Here is a 25,749-nt window from a genome sequence, read left to right as displayed (position 1 = left end):
ACATTTGTAGTAGTGTGTGCGTGTCTTCTCTGTTGCATGGTTAACACGAGTCAAGAATGGCGTTGCTGTCATTTTCCAGTGACTGGAGTGACTGGGCCTGTAGAAACAACTGACGACGCAGATTTTCGTAACTGACTAAATGTTGAAACAGCAAAATACGCTCTTTCCCCCTGAGGCTGCTGCTGCATGCTAGGCACAGTCTTTCTTTTTCATTTTTCTTTTTGTCTTCCTTTTTGAGTTGGGAGGCACGGCTTCATGCGGATTCGTGCTAGCGACGGTCCTTTCTTCTCCGATTTGAAACTTGTTTCGGGTATCAGATCTCCACACGAAATAAGGGCATGCTGTAAGGTTCTGGCCAATTCTGGCGTCCCCCTTGAAATTAAAGAAAGTGTTTTTGGTGTAACGCAGTTTGATCGTCGTTTCCATAAGCGTATGCTTCAGCTTGCGGATGAATTCACCCATGCTTTCTGTTTAAGACAGTCTAAATAATTTTCAGGTGTGTAAAAGAGTCTGTGATTGGCTTGATGCAACAGCTCTAGTACATTTCATTTCTTATTCACGAGTAATTGGTCGTCCAATTGGCAGTTCGCTAGTAATACTATCATAATGTACAAAATATTTTTTGTTCATGTTGCCAACATGCCAGCAATAACTTGTCTAGCTAACAGAGCCACTGCAAGAGGATTGAATCGTGGAAGGGCGGACCGATACACGCTGTGTTATTAGGCAGTTTTCCCCCCGGCTCTTGGTACCTTTCTGGGTCATAGCGAATGTGTGCCTGTTGTACTAGCTGTGCAGCTGCAGCTTTCAGTCGTTCATTACAGTAAGGAGCAAAGGTCTCGAAACTGTCAATAGCAGCGTGGTTGCATCTTGGTTGTTTTTTTTACCATTCCAAGCTGCTTTTTATACATTCAATTGTGAGTGCTGAACAAGCATCCTTCACTGATACCAATGGCAGGCTCGGAAAAGCAGCATGTAGTAGTCTCAACTGGTGACTACGACGTGCTGTGATGTCGGCCTATTAACAGGTCCGAGATATTTTGAGGCAAAAGAGAAAGCTGCAGCTAAGCAAGACAAGCTTTCAAAAATGTTGTGCCATTGTAATGAGCATATGTTAACCATCACAAAAAGAAATGTGCTAAGATTTTCCAACTGCCTGTTGTACACTTTTTGCACATGTGCGCAGTCGTGTACAAATTGAACATTTAATGTGCCAATTCAGTGATGTCAATTTGCTTTGGTGTGTAGAAATTGATATCTGTAATGTGCAATATTGCTTTTTTTTTTCCAAAAAAAAAAAAAGGTTCAAAAGTGTGTCCATCACAATGAATATTTAAAGGCAATTTATTTTGGGCAGAGGGAGGGTCACAAAGGTTGTCAAAGTTCACTGCAATGAGAGTGTGGGAAACAGTGGCTCTATGATAATGTTGCTGTGCATGAATGATTTCACTGTCTATGTGGACATAAGTGAATAGTGGTGATGTTGCCAAAAAAAGAAAGGAGGGGGGGGGGGGGGGGCAATAATTTATTTACAATGTGTCTCAAGATCTTGAGAACCGTTTTGTCAATGCAGTTTTTTTTTTCTTTTTTTATCAGCATAGGCAAAACTTGGGTGCTGAAAAAAAAAAAAAAACGCAAAAGTGGTCTCAACCGAAGGTCGTACTCATGCTTGCTGTGCAATTGCATACAGAAGGAATCCCGGCAAGCTTGTCCTTGCATTGTCCTGACACGGTTTAAATGCTCATGGTACAGCTTTTATTTTGCACCCATCTGCCCGAGTGTTAAAGTTTCCACAAATGCCAAGCACTCGGCTAATGCTCCCAAGATAGAGTTGCAACACTGTGTTATAAAAGAAAAAAAAAAGTGCTTACCATTTTTTTTTAAATGCAATTTACTTTTTGTATGACGTGGTTTTACGTGTAGTCTTTACAAACACTTACGTTTATTATACACTTCTTTTACACTAAAACTTACTTTACAAAAGAAGTCACGAAATATCACCCATGCACTTTGCTCATCACGTGACAGCATCTGCATAAATTAAAAGCATAATATTTTCTGCATAAGCGAACATAACCATTCAGAGGCAACCGATGTGCAAAGTTTTCATTCCAATGACCTGCGTGTTGCACTGCGAGTTCACAATTTAACGAGATACTCACGTCGGAAAAGCATATTTTGTTTAAGTTCTGAACATGGAATCATCACTGTTGAAATGAATTCATATGAAGTCCTGTAATTTCACATTTGCCGCATTACATTTTGGAAATGAAAGGTTACATCTCTGTGTAACCTTTTGTGAGGATCGAGCTTTTTTTTCCGAATATAATGAGTTTTGTTGTGTTATAAGCATGGTGCCACTAACAGAGACATATGATAGTGACACTGCATTGGTATCAAAATGTTTTGAACATTTCTTGTCTTGCCCGTCAGTTCGCTTGGCAAAAATTGTATAGTACGAGAACTGTATATCATTGTGGAGGTGCTCAAACCTGTAGTTCCAGGGAATGGGCAGATTTTTCTTAGATTAGATTGCCATTTGTATCGGGCTCAAAAAGTTAGGTGATATAATGAACTGTGTTAGTTATCTCGACGAGTGTGGTCGATCGGAGTGTTTCACAGCTGGTCATTTCCTCGCCTCGAAGGACACGTGCAACATGTCTAAGAAAAAGGATGATCGTAGTGCGGAAGCCCATTCTGACCTAGTCATGTCGCGGGCATGCCTAGCTGATGTGTTGCCAAAGAAGCCCTTCCTTGCGGCTTTCGTTCTTTGTTCGTTTGCACTTGCACTCGCTGTATTGACTGCCTCGAGGAACCGTGGGCGTTGTTCCTACAACCTCCTGTGCCTCTCGTGGGAGAAGGACGTCGTCCGAAGGGCCACCTTCAGTTTGCCGTCAGTCGGTTGGCCACTCAAGTCGGTGTTTCTCTTCCAATGTGTGCATGTGTGTGAGGTTCAGCTAGCGAATTCTCCAAAAGCCAGTGACAAGGGCCCGAGACATTGCTCCTCGTGCTCCTTCTTCACCTTCACTACATGGAACTTAATTCCAAAGAGCATGCGCTTTCCCTCACGATTGGCTGGCTAATTGTGTAGGTGCATGGTTTGTTTTTGTGTGTGCATAATCCGGAGAGCCTGGCTTCATTGCAAGCCAGCTGCAACAAAAGCAGGAATTTTTCGGTGGTATTCTCAAGCGATCTCATTTGAAGATACGATCACTGCCGAGTTTTGTGCTACTTTGCTAGGAGACTCCTCTGGCACTGTTGTGAAACATTTGTTGGGAACAGTTGGTAATACACCTTGACTAGCTAGTGCCGAGTAGCACAACGTTTCGTGAAGCTGATTGCATGCTTAGTAGTAATTAGTGAATTAGTCAAGGATATCACACGTTAACGGTCAAGTAACCGCATCGAATGCAAGGATGTTCGACAACCACAAAAGGTGCACGCAATTGTTGAAATGTGTGAGCCACTGTCGGCTCCAACGTGCAAACTTGCATGTTTAAGCTGATAGGGCTCGCAAATTTCACGTTGTTGGTTTTGGTGGCCATTGAAGGCATTCATGTGTGATTCGAAGCACGAGGGTCCCGATCATCGGGTTATAACTAACAAAAGATCGTCGATATCGGTACGGGTGTGTGCAGGTATTGTGTAGGTCCGTACGATGGCAGTCAAGCTTGTCACGTAGCACACATTTTGCTGCATGATTTTTTTTTCTGCTTACCTGTGCATGTTGGCTGCGGTCATGGAAGGGCATTATGATAACCCAGCACTGCGCCTCAGCGTCACTTTGCCGCACACAACTGGGACATCTCCTGTTAGGCCTAGTTGTTGTGACATATCTAGTACTCAAAGATTTTTGCATCTAATACACTCGCGCCTGTTTTCCATGTCACATTGGGATTTTGTTTAAAATCATATGCTTAGTAGGTTAGTATGCCTCAGAGGCCACTGCCATTTTGTGTAGTTCTATTTTTAACCTAACTCTTTTGCTAGGTGTTGCCATTTCATTGAGACCTTTTCCCAGTTGGCATTCTCTATTTTCACCTTCCTGGTGTCTTATCCCACCTTTTTTTTCCCCCTCATGTCAATACTCTGTGGTCCTCGCCAGTTTCCTGCGCTATTTTTTGCAGGAACTGTTTTTGATGGACAAAATAATCACTCGTGACTTCGTCTTCAACTTGCCGGAGAGATAGCTGGCGTTTGTATTCTTTGCAAACTGAAGGTCTTCCCACCTTTTTTCCACTGGAGATTGTGACTCCAGGTCAGACTTGTATTATTTGTGTGATGTGTCTTTACATTTTTGCTCGTGTTTGTATCTATCATGAATCCTTTCTGTGTTCTTTGCTTCCAATGTGTTGCTACGTACAATAAAATCAGTCTATTTTCACACAGAAAGTGTAAAGAGTATTTCATTTCATGCTGTGTCTGAAAAGCATGCCCTTTTTGCAAGCAGAGACTGTGCAGTGACCTTCAAGTGCCCGGTAACTACAACAGAATCGTTCATGTGAAAGCCCAAGGCACATGATTCTCTGCACCGTGAGATTAACACGCGGACGCGTGAGCGTCTACCCTCCCCTCTCTCCGTGGGAGATGAACTTATCAGCGCGCGTCGCCGCATTGTGACGATCTGGTGACGTGCGCTCATTGCACCAACTGAAAACACGATAGTTCCCCCGAAATCGCCATTGGCAATGGTAATTAGTAGATGTAGCTTGCCGTTTCAACGTTGAAGGAGGTGCTCCTTCGTGGCTCATTGGCTAACGCCACGCACTCACAAGCAAAAGGCTAGACGTTAGATTCCACGTGCCAGAGTCTTTTTCTGGATTATTTTTTACTTTCGTTTTCATATGTATAGATACATATTCATATACGGTGAAACACGGCGGTCACTGACGGCGGCAAAATCCAGTCAAGAGTGTCCTTAGAGTTGCTATTGCAATGAAAAGGAACACTTTGCCTGGATTTCTGGCCGTGAGAGTATGCTTCTGTAAAATTTCTATGGTGTCAATTGTAACTAGTCTAATTATTAATTATATTAATGAAATAGTAATTGGTTATTTGAAGTGTCTAGCATAGAGGATGCTAACAGTGAGTTTGGTACTTCATTTGTTGTGTGCATAAAAATGCTATGCTTAACATAGAGCTCGCACAGGACTTCTGTCATATCCACAATGTGAAACTCTGCATTTTTCAAAACTGCTTCGTCGACAACGTACACAGTAATAAAACTCACTTAGAGTCTATGGGTCAAGTTTTCAGTGCTTGAATCAGAACTTTGAAGCATTAAGCTCAGGTTGTTATGTATGCGGTAATGTGGGGCAGTAATGATCCGGGAGCTGTGACTTGGTGGTCAAATACATATGAAATTGAGGAAGGCTCATGAAGTGAGAAGTGCATAGAATAAGAACTTCATTGCACCGAAATGAGAAAGCTGAATTCTAATGACTGTGTGTAAAATGCCCACTTGAAAATACCAGTTTAAGAGAAATTTGCTGAAATTTAAGATGTCTAACAAATTAGTGCGAAGTTGAAGTCTTGACTCATCACCAGAGTTCCCCATCACCCAACTCTTTGAACTGTATATGTGACTGGCATCATAAAATGTGATAATATTCATAGATCACGTGTAGTTATACTTACGAGCATTTCGCGAATGTCATACTTGCAGCTTAGAGCTGTGTTTCGGAAAGATGTGGCGATGTCGGTTACAGCAGGGGTGGAAGCAGGGTCTAGCTTTTTGGAGCAGGCACGGGAGCAGCAAAAGTCTTATTTTGGAGCAGCTTTGGAGCAGCAAAATCCCATTTTGGAGAAGGTTGGGAGCAATTTAGGGGCTATTTCGGAGCAGTTTTGGAGCGCAGTGATGGCCTTAAATAATGCGGCTGAGCGCACTTTTATTAGCAACTAATCCAAAAACTGCTAGAAAAATAGAATTGGCCAGAATTGTTTAGAAGTGCAATAAACCAAAAAAATTTTCGCTGAACTTCCGGAAATAAAAATAGAAGGGCAGACACTAGAAACAGTAGTTGCCTTAGACAAGCTAATAATTTCAGTCGAAAACAGATGGAAAGCACAACATCATGGGGGAAAAGCTTTATGTGTACTGAACCAAACCATTGCACTTTCCTGCAACACCACTTACATGGATCACGACGACAATGTACAAGAGTAAACATCAGTGCCAAAAGAACCACAGGTGGCAATTGGCTTGCAGCACCTTGCCACTAAACACAAAAACACAACACAGCCACGTAATGAGATGTGCACACAAACACCATTTTCACAAAGATTCAGGATGCCTTCATAGACTGAAGAGCCAAGTCAACTGCTTTGATTTGCTCAAGCACAGAGGGCAGTTTAGAGTTCACATCCCCCAGCAAAACATTGCCACTCTCCACTTTGTCCATGTCTTTGGCAGCCAGACCTTCGCTTATAAGCCCTTGTGAACTTGCAAGCAGAGCTTTGAGAGACGACAGTCGGTTTTGGAGGCTCGACTTCTCGTTGATCAGCTTCTTTCGCTCGCAGTGTTCACTTAGCTCCTCCTCCTCATGCTTTCGCTTCCGGGACGTCGCAGCGTTTTCTCGTTCAATTCGCTCCCGGTACACCTTGTGGGACTTTTCAACACTTCTTTGGATGTCCCTGGTGAGAGGCACCTTTGTAGCATCTCCACTGTACCTTTTCATAAAGGCCTTGGTTTGCCGAAGGCTAGAAATGCTTGCTATAGACAATGTGCTTCGATGGTGCACTGTCTGTTTGTTTTCACTAAACCCTCGTTCACAGTCTGCGTTACCGTGAGGTAGCGACAAGACTGCTTTCACAAGCTTGGTGACCTTCGGGTACTTAGCCTGCCCAGCAGGCGTCTGTAGTGAGAACACGCTCACCCAATGAGTGACTACATTAGGTGACGATTCCCAGTCACTGGTTTCACAGATCAGGGAGTTCCACTCATCGGTGAGTGATGACACATCGCAAGGTGGGATGACTTGGGGCAGAGAGTTAGCCACATAGCGCAGCGAAGGAGTTGTCGAACTCCCTTCTATGGCTGGGTTTAAAAACCTTAAATGAAACAACAGCTTGTTGTCGAGTGGAAGCCTCGAGATCAAGTGCTTGGCACAGGCGATGTAGAAGGCTCTTGCACCGATGTAAAATGCCTTCTTCTCTGTAGGATTCCATTGCACCATTGACAGCTCCGTGTCCAGGCCAATTTCTGGTTTTGCCTTCCAGTTTGCAGCGGAGTGTACATCAAGTTCTTTCAGTTGCGCCCCACTAGCCATTGCAAATGACTCTTGGCATACGAACCTTCCAAGGACCTGCTTTACAAGAGCCACCATCTCGTCATAGACAACATGCACGAGGGGGTCCTTGCTTTGGAACAGTGTCTTGAATCTGTCAAATATCTGAGCTGCGTTACGAAGAAAAAGCAGCTTTGCCTGCAGTGCTTTGTCTGAAAACGCGGAAGACAGCCGACCATGCCTCATGGACAATGAAGACCTCGGCTGTCCAGCCTTGGAGAAGAATGCCGTGAGAGCATCATACGACTTGAGCACTCGTTCAACGCTAGGAAGCAACGTCAGCCATCTGCTGCTCACGTGCCGCAAAAATTCTAGTTGGGGCACTCCAAGATCCCTCTGCAAATCTTTCATGTCTGCATGCCTCGTGGCAAACTTGAAATAGTAGTGGACGTCAGTGACAAGCGACTCCACTTCCGCACCGAAGCTATCTAGCCCAGCTGCAAAGGCATTATGGACTTTGTGGAGCCCACATTCACCAATGTCGACCATGTTGGGGCTCACTTCCGTCTTTAACTTTCGCTTTAGTCTCTTCATGACATTCGGGCCATCACTGTAAAAACATATCATATTGTTTTTACGAACATCACTGAGGGCATCCTCAATGCACGAAAAGAGCTCATCAGCGGTCGCGTGACCCAAATGAAATGACTGGAGATGCTCTACTACAACATTCTCGGTGTTAGTGCTATAATATCGCACAAGCACATCCAGTTGTTGCACCTTGGCCTCGGGGATTGGGCTCTCATCAATCATGATGCTGTAAAATGTGTCGGGAATGTTGAGCTCTTTAATAACTTTTGCTTTGAAATACGGCCCAAGCCCATCAGAAATGATATATGAAAGTTTCTTGCGTCCACACTGGAAGCCTTTTGCCGTCTCGGAATCTGGAAACATGTGGGGGTACGTCGCCGTTGCTACATCTCCAAATGTGTACGGAAGGTTGCTCGAGACCACAGAAAGGGCAAAAAGAGTTTCTGCCTTTGTGACCTTTTCTTGAAGGGACACCGCTGTTGCACTGTGTAGGTCCAGTGTGCTTTGAATCAATGCACTTTTGGTGAGGGCACCTTCTGCATTGCGGTTTCTCTTCGCTTGTGCGATGTGCTTCTGAGAGCTTGCGTGACGGTATATCGCTGCAGTGCCATGTTGCCCACAATGCACAGTAGTGCAGCAAAGCGTGCAAAAGGCATCGCTGTCCTTAGAGGTTGGCTGACACCAGAGTGATATCAGATCTCCGTTGGCATCCTTTTTTGTGAACACATCAGTGTTCAGCTTGGTGCACCGCTCTAGACAAAAGAAAAAAGCCAGACGTCAAAAACTGTCTTCAAACAAAACTGGCAACAACTCTCAGTTTGCTCACCACAAAACAGGGACTCAAGTAGGGGCAGTGTCCCCTATTATTGTTCCTATTTGTGTTATCAAATAGGAGCTGGCACCTTGATATTTCCTTTTACTCGGGACTGAAACCTGCTTTTTGCCATTTCCTTTAAATGTAGCGACTTTTTGGCTATTCTTTTTATAATAATCAACACAATGTTCCTAACGGTGGCTGCTTTTTAAAATTTTTTGGTAAAGTAGTTTCGAGCTAAAACAATTGCATGCTGTGCTCCACCCCGCTCGCGCCGGCAAGGCCCGACACGAACGCTGCCGCCGTCGCCTCGACCGTAAAATCAAGCACCGCGAACGTGTTCTGCCCGCGCGACACTCGCCGAGCGCGCATGGTCTCAGGCGCATCGATAGACCCCAACGCGAGGACGGGGGCCGTACAATATGACGCCGTTTTCGCAGCAATCTGCCGCCGCTGCGTCGACCGAGGCAGGCAAAGGCACGCAGCTAATGAAGGAGGCGATTTCACGACGCCTCATTGCGTAGGAGACGCGGAAGCGGGCACGGCATCCAATCGACGCCCGCTTTCGCGGCCGAGTCGGGCCTCGTTGGCACGCGAACGAGTACGGCGCCTGTGTTCTGTGTTACGCTCTGCACGCAATTGTTTTAGCGCCACACCACTTCTTTCATTAAAGCAGGGCGAAAAATTCGGCTTCAAATGAACTTCTGATGCAAAAGGGGCCGTTATTAACAGCGGAGCTGTCTATCCGCACAGAACATGGGGATAGTTCGCATGGCCTAGGAAGTGGCCGCGATCCGAATGGCACGGCGTGCTATTAAAAATAAGTCTGTCAATGCTCGCCTGCAACAGCTTCGCGATGCATGTCTTCGCGCAATAGTGCAATTTTCCCTACAATTTTGTTTTTTTAAAAAATCGTGCAGGTCCCGAACAATTAGACTTCAATCACCACAGTAACTGCGTACTCCCGCAATAACAAAAAAAAAAAAAAAAACTACAGACGCGAAGGGATTGTTCGTCTTACTTGTAGCAGCTGAAAATTCCAGAGGCCATGCCTCAAGTTATATCACTACATAACTGTTCAAAGTACTTACTTTTATTCATGCTGATGACAGCCTTCCGGAAAAGCACGAGGTAACCATGAATGCACTGCGCATCGAACTGCCGTGGCCACCGTGGCTATGGATGCGACTGCGTCTAGTGTGGGGCCAGCGCTCAATGTTGCCCGGATGACGACAACACTCGGCTAAATTTGGCGTTGAATGCTATAAATAGACGATATTTGCGCAAATTGCCATTTTTGCGCAGCTTGGCGCAGCAGGGCAAATTGGCGCACAATGGCGCAATTGGCGCAGCAGTTCCACCCCTGTTACAGAGATCGTGGTAGGTGTGCTTAAAACAACTGTGATATCATTCTTTACTGTCAAGTTAGCACTCCTTTGGATTTCACTGAAACACCAGTGATACAAAGGCAGATTTGTACAGAGAAATTGGAAATCTTAAAAAACACTAAGCACTTCAGAACGAAAGGAGGGGAATTCTAACCTGCCGGCAGCAAGTTATTTGTACACATTAATTTCTCATTTGTATCACAAATACTATTAAGCGCTTCAGAGCATTGTAAAAAATGATGTATGCAATTGGATAGCATGTTTTCGAGTTATCTATGCTTGTGCTGCAGTCTTGTGTTGTGGTGAACAATAGTTTCAACAAGGATAGCACCGGCTCTTCCGTGCAGATCGTGTTTTTGCAAACTTGTGATATAACAATCAGAGTTAAGGCTCAAGGCTAAACCTCTAGTAGTTAATATGCTTCAACAAAAAGTGCACTGCATTGTTAAATTACCACAGAAGCAGCATCATTGATATCGTAAGCAAGAAATTTTCTTTCTGGGTGGAAAGTTTTTTTTTTCTTGACTCTGAGCACCTTTTACATCTAGAACTTCAATCGCCAATGAAGGCTTTTGATCATGTCTGGATACACATGAATAAGCTCGAAATCACACCTGCTTGGACCGATCTTGGCTGGATTTTGCAAATGCGTGCTATAGTAAGTTACAGGGGTTAGAACATTTTCTTCAGGTGGTTTCAAAATTTCACACGGCCTTCTCACGCTTCTTCTATTAGAGTTTGCTAAAACTATCCAGAGGGGACTCTGGCACTGCGATCGTTATGCGACCATGAGAATGATGGGTAGTGCACGGATTTGCCTAGTCTTCGTACTTGCGGCAGGCAAATCGCACTTGTACCTTAGTTTGTTTTGCTGTCTTTCGCTTTTGTTTTGATTCGAAGGAAAGAACAAACCCTTTTGAACTTCGTGACCCGATCTGAAATGGTAAGCCTAAAAGATTAGGGTGGTAAAGCACAACCACTTAACATTTGTTGATGTTTGTTTTGCAAGAAAACAGCTCCTAAGCTAAGCGAACATACACAAAGCCAGAAGTACGAAGATTAGACAAATCTGTGTACTGCCCATCATTCCCATGGTCGCTGAAGCGCCATGTGTTGCAGCCCCCACTAGTCCCCTCTAGTGTATATTTAGGAAACTCTATGCCTTCTTCACCATAAGGACTGAAAGGTGTAGCCGTTGTCACGACTCCGCCCACTTTGGCAACGTGAAATGACAAGGGCATCCCCCAAATGAGCACGTGTCCTATCGGCGCAGAGTAGTAACCAATAGTAATTTGTCTTGCGTTCGGGTCTCCACACCACAGTCTACTTCCTCCTGTATATAATGCACTGTTATACAGATAGTGTGGGCATGCAGTGTCAAAAATAAAATGCTTCCGAGACTTTCTGTATGGTGGCAAAATGTGCCCCTCTGGGTGCAAGGTTTTCTGACATGCGGCATATATGCAGAAATAGTTTCACAGGTGATCAGACATTATTTGGCCCGTGTTCACAGTCAGTTTTCTATGAAATATACTTGTTTTTTTTTTTTTAAGGTAACCATGGGAAAGATGTGTGAATTTAGTCTGCTTTCACAAGCTTCTCCCACACCTCACAGTATACAGTAGGTTTGCACGAATAGTGAGTTTTAGGCTTAATGCAAATAGCGATTTGGTTCAAATAATATTAAACTAAGAAAAATTAACGTATTTGTCAACACCACGAACTACACATTCTTTTTAAACCAAGAGAAAACCAAAGCGAACATTTTCTTGTTTCAAAAGAAGAAGTACCAACTTTAAATAGTAGCAGGATTTGACTTTCAGTAGAATGCAAGTGCTAACCTGTAAAATGTGTTACACAAGTTACCATACTTGGAGCATATTAGCCGATATAACAAGTATAATTCGTTAATTAAACCTTGAAGTGGGGCTTTGCGGCAGTGCATATTTCTGGACATTTTTACAGTTTAGCATCCTTCCACTGTAGTGAAACACCCTTTACAACAGGCGAATTAATATTCATTCGTTCACTTCGAATGCCTTGAAAATTGAGATCATTTAAATTTGAATCGAAGCCAATTTGAACATTTGCAATATTTGTTCGAATATTCACACAAGCCTAGTAAGCAATTTGTAAACCCAGTAAAGCAAACTCTCTGCACTTGTGCAATTACTGGCAATTAATGTGATGTCATCATAGCGCCTTTTATAAAAATGGAATGTCGACATGGCATACGTATTGCACTTTGTGCTGGATGCAGCATTTCATTTGCTTGCTGGTTTGACTTTTCAAACAAAAACTCTTACAATTACTGTAACAGTTTGTTGCACCAGAAAGTGTCTCGTACACCGCAATATTGATGGTGTAGATGGCTCTGCAATAACCGACAAAATCTCACTCTTCACAACACAGTAACCTTGAAATGTGCAAAAGCAATGCTTCCAGAATGCAATGAGAGACAAACATATTTAACGGCCCATCAAAAATGAGAACTAGGCTAAGTAGTGTGCATCGATCGTGCTGAATGTGAACAATCAATAAAAGCTGCTTTTGTCTTATGAAAGCTGCATATGCAACAAAATTGTGCATTGAGATCCATATTTTTAGAAACACTTTCTTGCATGTGCATTAATTTGCAGCACTTGGAGCAGTTTCTTTTTAGTGTCCCTTTATATGTTAGGAGGTATTTGGCTGACTTCCAGCAGTGCATTGAGTCAGGCACTCCTTTTAAGGAACCTTCACAACAATGCACACACCAACTAAAACACGTCAGCAGGAAGAACAATCTTTTCCACTTGCTACAGAAACATGCCCATGTGCGCACATGGCAGTTTTATTTCCTAGGAAAAAAAAAACTTTTGCTTCCAAGCATTTTTTTTTTTCGGGAATAACTACAAAATGCACTGCCACACGAAAAGGAGAAGCAGTCCAGACGATTGTTTGCACAGACTCCCTTTTGCACCTTGCAACCAAGCACACGTGCCGGCAAGGTCAAGAGCCGATGGCGAGGCACTTGTTCCACCTGACGCATTTTTTCTTGTTTTTTTCCTTTGATGTTGCAACGAAGCACGGCTGTCTTGATGGTCAAAACGAGGCAGCGGAAGCCCCAACAGGCAAACGGCCCCTGCCGGCCCAACACAAAACTCTGTTCACCCGACGTAAAAGCACACGCGTCCAAAAAACCTCCATTCAAAACCCCAGGGACCAGAAGAGGCCACAGGGCCTGACGCACACACCCCCGATGGCACTGCTGCTTAATGGCACTTGGCAACCACATTACAACCTGTGCATTTTTTTTCTACACCAAAACGAACGCCCAAGGGAAGAACTTAAAAGCAGTGGCAGGCACTGAAAAATTGAAAAAAAAAGTGTGACGATGAGTCGATGCATCTGCTTAGGAGAGGGCTCAACACAAGTGGCAGCAAACCCTGCATGCAAACCTAAAAAAAAAAAAAAGCTTGTGCCAACATGTTGCTGGCAAGTTTTATGCACCCAATATATTAATGAAATTGTGACATTGAATAACTTTTTTTTTACATCCAACAACAGAAACTTAGTCTATATTCCAGAGAGGGCACCAAAAATAACGAAAAAAAAAACTCATTATAACACCCCCCTTACTCCTCCGCCACCTGGAGGTGATGGTGGAAGAAAAGATGTCCACGAGCACTGTTCATGACTAAAAAAAGAGGGGGAGGGAAGGCAATATGCAACGGGGCACTACATGTGCGCACACCACCTATCCACGTAGATCACAGGCCAAAAAGAACGTGCCTCCCTTATGTCCCCCCCTTCGTTATGCGACCCCCGGGTCACCAGTCTATATTTACATAAGGCAACATGTGAAGAAGGTCCCCCCCATATGAACGCCCTGTGGTCACTTCATGCCAGCCCCGCCACTGTCCCTCATGGTCGTACACTCCGTTGACAAATGGCCACTTCTGGGTCGCAAAGCGTTCCTCCACCTCGGGCGTCACCTCTAACGGCACTACTGGAACTTCCTCTTCTTCAAGCTCTACTTCCGGCCCGATCTCGGGCAGGGCGCTCAAGATGGCCGCCACCTCGCCCGACACCCCGCCCTTGGCGCTTGTGGGAGAGGCAGGGGACGGCCCATTGGGGACCGATGACTTTAGGAAGCGGTCCATCAACTCTGACTTGGTGCGGCTCGTCTCGTCGTCTGTGCCCAGGAGGCTGTAGTTGCCAGAACGCTTGGGCCGCGAGGAAGAGGGCGGGGGCGTGGCTGACGCAGCGGCTGCCACCGCGGCAGCGGCTGCAGTGCCGCCATCTAGGCTGAGCCCACTCTTGGCTTTCAGGTCAGCTATGAGCTGCTGCGTTGTTTTGACCTTGGGCAGCCGTGGAGATGTCGTGCTGGTGCAGGCCATACGGTTTCGCACGGTCTCAAAGGCAGAGTTTCCGCTTGGGATGGGGTCCCAGGGATGCACACCGTTGGGCGGAGACCATGCCACTTTCTTTGCACTGTCTGCTGGAATAAAAAAAAATTGCCATTTTCTTTGTTAGTAATCAATGTGCAGCAAACATCGACAACATGCATGTCCCCTAGGAATGAAGCGCTGTGCGATGCAGACATATTAAACAAAGTCCCAAATGAATGAGACTGTGATCTTCAAAATAGTTATTCTTCAAAATACTAAATTTCCAGGCTACTCTGGCTACAGTAATAAATAGTACCTCATTTACATGCTTGCTCTCATGGAGTTCGAGAGTAATAAGCAGAGCGGAACATCACAAGTTCTTAATTCCTGAATAAAAAAAAAGACATCAAAACGAAAATTTTTGCTACCGTCAAACTGTCATTCTAGATAAAAACGCTGGTGCCAAGAAACCTAAAAAAAGATGTGGACGTCAGGAATGCATCGAATATATCTTAAATACCACCTTAAAAGATACTTCCAATTGCGATATAGAGGGGCAGCTTGTCAGTGACGTGTTATCGCACTGTAGCATCATGGGGATACAGCAACTCTAGACTTACAAGTGGCAGATCTGCCATCAGCTCGCGGTGCATAGAAACGAGTGAATTTTCACACAGTGACTCTACAGTGATGTCTGCGTTCTGAATGCAGGAAGCAGGGATTGCAATCTCACTGGAACCGTTTCCCTTTCTTAACCCTCCCTCCACCTTGCAAGTCTCCGCAAAACTCCTTTGCATTGTCAGTGGAGCTCTGTTGACAAGTAGAGATGAGGTCCACTACAGTGGGGCTGGCTTGGCGATTGCTCAGCGAGAAAAACTTCCAGATCAAAGCAGGATTTCTTTCTTACATGTCCAACTCCGGCATGTGGGGAGCGCTGACCTTCAATGCAGAATATCCTTTTTACAATGCCTCAAAATCATGCCCGTACACCCTTAAGTAGGTACGGTCAACACAACAGTCTTTCTGAGAGTTACTGGCCAAATGTAACTGCGTGTTGTGGACCTAATGAAGTGGCTACGGGACTAAGATGTAAGGCATGCCTTTGTTTTAATATGCAACTAATATGTGCTGAAGAGAAGCTAGAAAGTAATAAAGAACAGACCAAAAGAACCAGCTCGTAGAAGGAAGACAGTCTGCAAGAGAAACTGGGTAAGACCTAGTACATGATCAACATGCCAGAAATGGTCCATAGAGTAGCGAGGTGGATGCAATCATGCTTAGTTCAAAAAAAGTACAGGACACCTTTGCAATCGACAAGATTTACCGTAATTACTCGAATCTAACGCGCACCTTTTTTCCGGTTAAGCGAGTTCATAAATCGCATGCGCGTTAGTATCGAGTACGAACAAAAAAATTACGGCCAATCTATTGCCATCGGCAAATCTAAAATGGCCGCCCCCTACGTGCGTCGGCATGGCGCGTCGTCCATTTCTGCCTATGTGTTTCTCATGTGTGGCACTTCGTACGTGTGCTGAGGAGTTCGTCATCTAGTAGTGCATTAGCATCGACGGTGTGGAATGGCCGACTCCAAAAACTCTAGTGCACCACGATGCCGCTTTTAAAAGAAAAGTCATCGCGTGTGCAGAAACGGACGGAAATCGGGCCGCATCGCGGTCGTTCGGAGTTCCCGAAACGTGCGTGCGGGACCGGCAGAAACAAAAGCAGAATATTTTCGACAGCAAAGCTTTACGCAAAGACTTCAGTGGACCACAGCAGGGTCGGTTTCCGCAAAATAAAGAGCTGCTCGGCGAGTATGTGCTTTGGCAGCGAGCAGCACAGCGGCCCGTGACGGCAGAACTGCTCCAAGTGCGGGCTTTGCAATTAGTCTTAGAAAAATGTCTAATGCGGAGCCAGTTTAAAGCGAGCAGGTGCTGGCTAACTAACTTTATGAAGAGGAAAGGCTTTTCCCTCCGAAGGGGAACATGCATATGCGAAAAGTTTTGCGGAGGAGTACGATGAAAAGCTTCACAGTTTTCAGAGGTTCGTCCTAAACTTGCGGCGCAACAACGACTACCTGCTTGGGCAAATCGGGAATGCCGATCAGACGCCTCTTTACTTTGAGATGCCTGGCACCACAACCGTCGAGAAGAAGGGGGCGAAGCAAGTTCGCGTGCTGACATCGGTCCACGGTAAAACTACAGTGACGGCAATGCTCTGTTACACGTCAGATGGGCACAAGCTTCGCCCGTACCTCATATTTAAATGGAAGACGCTCCCGAAAGGAGTCGTTTTTTCGAGTGGTGTGATCATGCGGGCCAGCGAGAAAAAATGGGTGCGCGTTGCAATTGATGTCTTACGTTTTTTTTTTTTTTTGCGGTGGAAATCGGGTGCGCGTTACAATCGAGGGCGCGGTAGAATCGAGTAAATACGGTAATATCAAAATTTCAGCGTTAGTTTTGCCCACAAGCAATTCAAGAAAAAAGAAACTGCAAAGCTTCAGTGTCAACTTTCGAACAGCCAAATTCAAGTTAAACAGCTTCTCAATCCAAGTACATATGCCAACCATTTATTTGGACACCTTCGTGGCACTGCAACTTGCTCCCACTCAAGTAACATAAACTCAAAACCAAAAATTCGGACACTGCACAGTATGCTGTTTAACTTTTCGGATTCAAACTGGCTGATTGAGAGTGATGATGAACGCCACGACAAGCTGATTACAATGTTTCCAATATTTCTGCTAGGTAGCTAGCACTGAAAGGTTGCACTGGCTATGGCTGGAGCTTGTGCCAGTGTTAACATCCACGCATAAATTACAATTTATAATCTCGAAGGCTCTGTCTGTTGGCTTTCAGTCGCCTTTTGGTTTCAGCCAGCCGAGCATCCATTGCATGGCTGCCATGGCCAAACCACAAGCCAAGACAATGTCAGAGTCAGCTTTGTGTGCTGTACCGGGCGTACAGCAGAGAGACAGAACTACCTATACACTACCGAACCAGAGAGACAGAACTACCGAAACCGACATTGTCCTGTTTAGGTGTTAAGAGTTTGCATGGTCATTTGTTTCTACAGTTAGGCCTGATCAGTCTCTCATGCTTTTTGTCTGGCTCTCGTTTGTTGCTTGACGTGCAAGACCTGATCTGCTGAAAATTGGCTCCGGCGCCACCTGATCCATCTGTGCTGTGAAGGAAAGCGGCAGCTACAAGATATTGATGATGGCGAAGAAAGCCGCAATTATTCACCAGGTCAAAGGCGGCTGACCTCATTACGATGTTGCTCAGGGTTTCTCGCAGAGTTTGACAATGATGCAATGGTCTGTCAGGTTCTCGAACTTGCGCAGGTGGACTGCGACTCGCAGACCCCACCACCATTCCAAATTCGGATTTAGCAATGGCCGTGACAACCAACAGTAGTGGCCATGCACTGGCTGAAATACGGGCTGACTCGGTCGTCTGTGAGTGTGTGTGTGCAGATGTACATAACCCAATTTTTCCACTTACCGGGCCAATAAAGGCACCTTTAGTTTCTTTTCGGACTCTCGGTTGTTCGGACTTATGGTGGTTGCTGCAGAGTCCAAATAAACTGCCTGCGACTGTATCGCGTGCCAGTCAAGTACACTAGGACGAGCAAACTGCATTAGGGGGACACTCATTTTGCTCCCACACTGCAAGTACTGCACATAGATATTTGCACGCAGCTTTGGTACTTCGTAAGAAAATGATCAAAGCGCTGCTTGATAGTATGATTGAAGACTAAAAACAAGTTTAAACCCAGTCTCGCCTAGCAGCTTACCAATAAGCAATATGAAGATACAAATAGGCCGATTGATAAGTGACCCATGTTCGCATGAACAAAGTTTCATACCCCTCCATGTATCTTCATAGTGAGGGCCTCACATTAATTGCTTAGGTCTGAAAAGGTAGCATATGAGCGTTTGAAAAGGTAGCATATGAGCTGACAGAACCAGCAGAACTCTTTCTGTGCACCACTGGAGATGCTGAGTCATTATGGGCCTGCCAGCTTGCAGGTAATTGTGGACAGATGCACCTGGCTAAGTTCAGGCCACGAGCAGCATGCCACTCACGCACTCCTGTGTCCTTCCCCCAACTTATGTTGGCGACACCAATTGCCAAGGCCATCACAATTATAAAGACCATCCATGTAACACACACACACACAGGCACAAATTTTCAAGAAAAAAAAAAGCTGAGGAATGCAATAACTGAATGCCAGAGCATCATGAATTATGTGGACGATGCAAGCTCACCTATCACATGCAGCAAGATGTTTTTTCATTTCATTACCACATCAGTTTCTCCGCTTTCAAAACAAACTTATAAATTTCTTTAAACATTATTCAACTCCATTGCCCAATTTTTGCATATTGTTACAGTACGAAAGAAACATGCAGCGCGGAGCTCTCTAAAAAAAATGACAAGTGAGTGTGAAGCGCTTGCACATGGGGCTCTGCAGCGTTCTAGTTGGCTGCTGCTATACTGGTCTAAATATTCATTAAATCGACGTCTCTCCTCAATTACATCTGGTGCAGGTTCGGGGTATTGATCCCCATATCTCTCCTTACCAGTTCCAGTACAGTTCTCCCTTACCCGGTCCATCTGAGGATGCGACAGATTTCCTGAGTCGTTTGTTGGCTACATTGTTCTTCGCAACCGGCTCCATAGGCGGGGGACTGCGTGGATGCGGGTGGGCCAGCGGCGAGCCTGGGGAGCATGGCGCCGAAGGGCAGCATGCAGGACTAACGGGCTTGAAGCCACCATTACGGCGAGGCCCAAGGCCGGGGCCCGCACCCGCCGTAGTCACGGCTGCAGCAGCTGCCAGAAGCGACGGTGGCACAGGGCTGTTGGATACACTTGAACAGCTAGGACTACGACGTGGGCCCGACAGCAGGCCGGGTCCCGGTCCGGGCCCAATGCCCGGACCGGGACCCGGCCCCACAACGACCGGCGGACCCCCACCATTGGGAGTCTGCTGCTGGTCGCAGGGCAGCAGGCGCCGCCAGCTTTTCACCAACTCCTTCGCCCGCCGGGCCAAGGAGTCATTGCTTGTGCGCTTCCGCAGCTCGTTGATGTACTTCCCAAGGCGCGTACGCTCCAGCGTGTCCTTGGTGATGGGCGTACGCTCCAGCATGCCGATGACCTCGATGACTGCAGCCATGTCGACCACCTGCAACACATACGAGCAATATTTAATGTGGTGTAGTTCACGAAACAATACCAACCAAGACAGGTACTACCTGATCTGTGGTACGGCTGTCCAGAAACACAATAACGAAAAGTACTCCATTAGAATAAATAGTGATCATGTGCGTGTCTGCTCGTCTTAGTCCTCTGTCTGGGTTGCACTGCCCTATACGGCAAATGTATTTTCAGTTACCAAGTCGCCCAGCTTGTTATAATCAAGTATTGACTGTTGGGCTGGTTGGTTTTGCGTTGCTGAAGTAAGTTGGTACAAACTGATCGAAGAACAGAAGACAAGCAATAGCAGAGATGGGTTATGTATAGACATGTCTTGTATTCCCTGCAGATGTGTGACTATAGGATATCTATGTGGAATTTTACACTGCTCTCAAACAGTCAAGTGCAGAGCTTGTGTGTCTCACCTTTCTTTGCACTAATTGTCTTTTCTTCTAATAACATACCTTTCCAGTAATACAAAAGTGAAATCTACTCCAATGTCTGGCCAAGACCATATCGCAGTTTTTCACTGGGCATAGCTGCTTGTATTATGCAAATACACTGTCAAAACAACCAGAAGCTAAAGGCAGCATCAATGATGGTAATCAACTCCGTCACAGCTTCTCTGTGGTGGCTTTGGTGAATGGGTACCATAGCTTTACTCACGATGATTATCACGGGCAGCAGTGCAGACTTCATTCGGTTCCTTTCAGCACCCACTCGCTTGATACTCACTGCTCTAAATAGCATACCCACTCTAAAAAGCAGTACACTGCCCGCTTGCATGAGATATATCCTGCATTAATTCAGAGAGCCCCTGGGACCAGTCTGCTCCTATTCAAGGCCATAATGAAACTCCAGCATACGAAAATAGTCAAGACAGGACAAAGTGTTAATTTGGGGATTATGGCAATCAGTTGAAGATCCCATAAGACTCATGTCAATTACCAAAGGCAATTGCAAGAAAATTGCAATGCACGGAATATAATGCTAGCGAAGTAACACAGGATGTTGCAATCAGTGAGTATTCAATAGGCCATTTACTGTTTTATAAGAAAAAAGACAATGCTTCGTGCCCCATTTGCCCCAAGACATTCAGAGCCAAGTGCTGTTCAAAGCCTATCACTGGCTCCCCAAATGACCCCACGGCTGACCAGAGACACCCCTTTTTCCTAGCCATTCCAGACACTCAAGTTTGGATTTCTTTCTCTTTTAAAGCAAGCCGAGACAAAGTGCTGATGGTTCCAGCAGAGCACAAGCTTTCCTGCTGAGTGTTAACTAAACTTAATTTACTTTTCATGGTCATCTACAACCTCTGGGCACAAACACAGAGCAGCTATTGCAAACTTCTATGTTCATCTGTAATGTATATATTGCTGCTGTTGTATCTCAGCCGCTGCATTTATAAACATGCAAATTTGATCTCGTACCAGCAGTCACTGTGAAACATGAGCATTTCTAAGCTAATGATACTGTGAAAATCATTACTACGGCACCGAAGTCCCCAAGGAAAAGAACACCCGCTGGGGAGGTGAGGTGCAACAACTATGCAACGGGGAGAAACAGTAGTAGCCCAAGAATAAATGAAGCATTCAGAACAGGCAGGCAAGGCAGCTCACTCAGGATATCACAAATGACAGTTACAACAGGTGGCAAAATATTTTGACCACGAGTGATTACCTAAAGAATTCAGACTTGTTCTGAACTACAGAAAGATGAACTTCACCAAAGAATACGTCAAGGAACACTAGTCAAAAGTCAAATGTTGAGAGGAGAGATAACAGTAATGACTTAGAATATTTACATTCCATGTGGAAGCGTTGAAAAGGGAAAAGGCTTCACACAAAACAGAATGCAATATCATAGCAATAGCATAGACATTTCAATGGAGTTCCAGGGTAATATATTAGGCCTTACTTAATGCCCACACTCGTTTGTGAACGAGCTTACTTTGCTGCTATAACAATCAAGCATGCAACTTGCGGAGTATGATGACGTACTGTAACTTTTTCCTATTTATATTTCTCACGGTAGGCTTACAAACAAGACAACGATATCTGAAGCTGGTTCCAATTAATCAACCGTTTGCAACATATCTGACCTAATTGATTCACTTGTGCCGTGATGGACAACTGCACAGAAAGTTGCTTCGTCTGCACGTATCAATTTACTGGAGTCGAAAACAACCTGTTTCGAAAGAGCATGCCATCGTTTACAACCACGTCCCAACAAGAGCTAAGCTGTGCTGCTTTTCACATAATGGAAGGCGAATGAAAGTCGTCGCATAGGGGAAAGAAAAAAAACACAGGAAGTAGCTGGGGTATTGCCTCTGCAAAAGCTGATGGCCATTTGATGAAGTAAATAGTTCACAAACCCTTTAAAGCGAGAGCAAGCAGCTGTGCACGCTTTGCTGGTTTTTCGCTTCTTTAACCTATTTTCAGAGGAAACTAACATTCACTAGTTATTTCTTCTGGCAAACGGGTCTCTCGCTTATCGGCCAGATCTTTTCACTTTCATGATACAAATGTCTCTGCACGCACTGTTCTGTAAGTGGCTCATACGCACGGTTCTGTCCCACATGGGTACAATAAACCAGACTGCAACGCTTATGGATAGGAGAGAAACTGGCTCTCAACAATTTCTATGCAAATTTCGTTGCCTTCGAAGAAAAATTAACTACCCTGGAAAGTGCAAACTGGAATTCACCTCCACAAGACTGAACCTTTCTACAACTCGGCAAGCAGTGACCTCTTTCAAGACAATTCCAGCTGTAGAAAGGTAATAACCTTATGCCGTTTTCGAAACTTGCATCTAATACACGCCTCGGAAATCTTAGGCTGCCCAGACTCAACACATGCAAGACCAAGCTTTTCTGACACAAATGAAACGACAGTCTTCATGGCCTCGGTGAAAATTTGGCTATGCCTCTTTATGTGATGCGTGTTTTCCTATTCACAAATACCTCCACATTGAAACGCAGGACAACTCGGCAGGCACAGCATAGGAACAGATTTCACGCACCGATACATTTCCCTGCTGCATACATTAAGAACAACGTGTAAAAGTTAGTGTTAACAGTTACGGGGTGGGTTAGAGTGTGCTCAGGTGTGTATGTTAGTCGTGAACGCTTCACGCGTTTCGAGAGCTGCGCTGTAGTGTGAAACGCAGTTCCGAAGATATTTGCGAAACGCACAAGCGGTGGTACAGGTGTTACATGAAAAAAAAAAAAAAAAAAAACGGCGGCTGCTTGCTCTCGGAGCACAATTTATGCAGACCATGCAGTTTGCACAGGCATCGCCCGACGCACCTTCACAACAACGCGAACTGCGACAACAGACGTTGAAATAAAAAAAAAAGTCAGGCGCGTTCGCAGCAATCTGTTACAACGGCGGACATGCAGTCTCAGTGCAGGAAGCGAGCGGCGTCGTCGCCAGGGCCATTTCACGGGTTCGGAGCATCAGGCAGGATGCACCAGGCTGACACTGTTCTAGACCATGCGCCACAAGGAAATCCGCAGCGGACAGACCCCGAAAGAGACCTAGGCCGCCCGTAGGAGCGTGACAGACGCAAACTTTTTTTTTCGCAGCGCGCCGGCACGGATACGCAGGCACAAAAGCGAGAAAGGTTCGCGCAACCGCGTTTGCAAAGGGCGGCCTGCCGGCGCAGTCACATCGACAGAAAGAAAAAAAACAAAACGCGCCGCTGCTAGAGCCCCGGATCGCATCGTGCCAACAAAGCGTTCACGAGTCTGAGCGGCCCCGACCACAGGAGGGAATAAAACGACGGTTAGGCTTAGATACCTCCCGTGCAACCACAAGAGAGCGTTTTAGTTGTAAAACCCGCCACGAACTGCACCTACGGCGCATGACTCGTGACGTTTCAAGGGGCCGACGAGAACGGCACACCAGAGCCGATGTCTGCGGCCGCCGGCGCGTCATCGGCGATGCCAAGCCCCGGTGCGCCGCACGGCTCGGCGAGGACAACGCCGAACGGGAAGCACCGCGGCCGGCTCGCTACCCGACGCGCCACCGGAGGCACGAAATCGGCTCTAGGCCTAACCGCTCGTGTATAGCGCCAGCCGTGTTTAGTAGCCGCCCGCAGGTTACGCTAGCGTTTTGGCCAGGCACCGCTGTCTTTTTTCCGGGGCTCTGCCAGCGGCGACGCTTGCACATACCGCGGAGAGGCAACCAAAAGAAGGGACGAAACGTGCGGGGCTTACATTGTTGTCCTCGTCTAATGCTTTCAACAACTTATCCTTAATTTCGAAGGGCGAGCACTGCATCAGGCCGTACAACAAAAACTTCGCTGCGACCCAGCAGGCCAACTCGGTGACCGTCTCGCCAGCCACTGGCACAGTATGGCGGACATGCACAGTGTACTGAGCATGCTGGGATCGGTGTGCCGCGCGTGACGTCACGGCCTTCCGAAGCCGCTCCTCTCCGGCGGCGCCGCCGACTACCCGCCGACTCTCCCCGAAAATCTATGCCGGAGGGAGCCCGACAGGAAACGCGCTGCCGAATACGCGCCGGCGTCGCCATCTGGGCACAGTTACTCGAAGCGACCACTCCCAACGCTTTTTGTTTTGCGAAGGCGTTTACGTAGAATACCGCAAGGCGACGCGGCAAACGCAATTCTGCAAACATTTCCGCGAACTAATAGCGCATTTCTTTTATTCCCTAGCAAGAACCGTAACGAGTTTGTCTGAAGATAACAGATGAATTTTGCGTTAACTTTAATGAAGGTCAAGATGAAGTATCTTTGCGATTACGGTGCACGAACGACGCTAAAGCCGTCACACTTTACCGATAGATGGGGCTACCATTCCAAGAGCGTTTTGTTATTTCGCTTTTTTTGGCATTTCTCGCATGTATGGCCTGGCCGCCGCCCCGTGCCCTCGTACTTTCTCTCGTGTTCGCCTCGCCCAGGTCAGGGCGTTGTGCGCAATGTGGAAAACGAAGAGATCGTTCGGTCGCGTCGCACACGTATGCGCCAGCATTGCAGAGAGAAATAAAGCGTTTGAAACGTGAACGGAGTGACATTCCGACGTTCACGACGTTTGGCATGACCACAGAATGCCCTTCATTATACCTTTTTTTTATTGTTCCTTAAAATACCACGTCGACCGGAACTGTTCGCTAGATTCGAAGCCCGATTCGTACTTGGAACTAGTTCACCACTGTAAGCAATAGTGGAGAATGCAGCGAGCCTTTCTTCAATGTGATACCGGTGTCACACGGTCAGTTTTGATAGCCATCGGGCCTGATCCGGATCGAGTATCTTGATCGTGATGGGTACACTCTCGCAAGCTGCCGAAGGGAGCAAATCCCTACTGAAAAGTCCCATACCGATTGGACTAATCGCCATCCTAACACCGGCATGGGCGAAAGCTAGATCTTCATTGAACTGCGCGAGGCCGAGTCGAACCGGACATTCATTTCTAGTTGTAGTAAACGTATCTGCTAACGCACAAAACACGTGTAGCACTACGCCAACTACGCGCTCTGCCGCACGTCAAAGCACGAGCCAAGGACGCAGCAGAGCTTGTAGGGCGGGCCAGAGAACACCTAGGGCGGGTCTCGACTCTGTTCACGCGTTGACCCGATGATGACGCCGCAGCCTGGCAGGCGAGCAAGCTTCGCCAGCGACCTCTCGCCGCCGGCACGCGCGACGTCGACTGCAAAGCAACTTGCATTGCTCCGTTTTGGTTTTGCTTCCGGTGACTCACTCGGTGGGGGCGATCAAGTTATCCATCCGTGTGCTGCCCACGTGCAATATGACAATGGTCAGTGAACTCGCGCATTTGTAAGCCCGTAGTCAGCGTTTAAGTGTTCTCCTGAAACGCCAAACAGCAGCGGGCGTTGCCGATGGCTGCCAGCTGCAAAATCGGGACCGCCGATTGTGTCGCAGGTAAGAAAAGCGAAACTATGCTTGCGAAATGAAGCGTCACTGATGTTGAAGTGCCTTAATTTTTTTCGTTTTGCAGTCGCTGTGCCGGTGTCGAGCATCTGCAAGTACGTGAACAAAGCGTGCGAGAGATCGCCCTGCTTGCGCGACGGGGAGGCGGCGTATGAAGCCGGCGACGTTATCGAGTGCTTCGTGGAAGCGATCCGCGCCGGCCGCGTCAACATCCGTGCACGGGTTCTGCACCCCAGCGACCCCCTC

General features: G+C 46.3%; 2 protein-coding genes across 3 annotated transcripts; both read right to left on the bottom strand.

Annotated features, from left to right (window-relative positions):
- Nucleotides 1-6,072: 6,072 nt before the first annotated feature.
- LOC142774640 (uncharacterized) lies at nt 6,073-9,835 on the bottom strand. The gene is made up of 2 exons (XM_075875237.1): nt 9,723-9,835; nt 6,073-8,569 (listed from the first exon to the last, which is right to left on the bottom strand). Exons 1-2 carry the CDS (start codon nt 9,730-9,732, stop codon nt 6,285-6,287), a joined length of 2,295 nt encoding a protein of 764 aa, XP_075731352.1. The 5' UTR covers nt 9,733-9,835; the 3' UTR covers nt 6,073-6,284.
- A 3,757-nt stretch (nt 9,836-13,592) lies between these two features.
- LOC142774642 (uncharacterized) lies at nt 13,593-24,066 on the bottom strand. Of its 2 annotated transcripts, none has more exons than XM_075875240.1 (3): nt 23,807-24,066; nt 19,000-19,576; nt 13,593-14,502 (listed from the first exon to the last, which is right to left on the bottom strand). In XM_075875240.1, exons 1-3 carry the CDS (start codon nt 23,867-23,869, stop codon nt 13,832-13,834), a joined length of 1,311 nt encoding a protein of 436 aa, XP_075731355.1. In that variant the 5' UTR covers nt 23,870-24,066; the 3' UTR covers nt 13,593-13,831. The 2 variants fall into 2 exon arrangements, with proteins under 2 accessions (XP_075731355.1, XP_075731354.1); XM_075875239.1 differs by having other exon boundaries at nt 13,593-14,499; nt 23,807-24,005.
- Nucleotides 24,067-25,749: the final 1,683 nt, after the last annotated feature.

This window comes from Rhipicephalus microplus, chromosome 10 (assembly GCF_043290135.1).
Source record: "Rhipicephalus microplus isolate Deutch F79 chromosome 10, USDA_Rmic, whole genome shotgun sequence".
In the NCBI taxonomy this organism is placed as follows: domain Eukaryota; kingdom Metazoa; phylum Arthropoda; class Arachnida; order Ixodida; family Ixodidae; genus Rhipicephalus; species Rhipicephalus microplus.
Note: the sequence above shows the minus strand (reverse complement) of the source record. Positions and strands in the feature narration are given on the sequence as shown.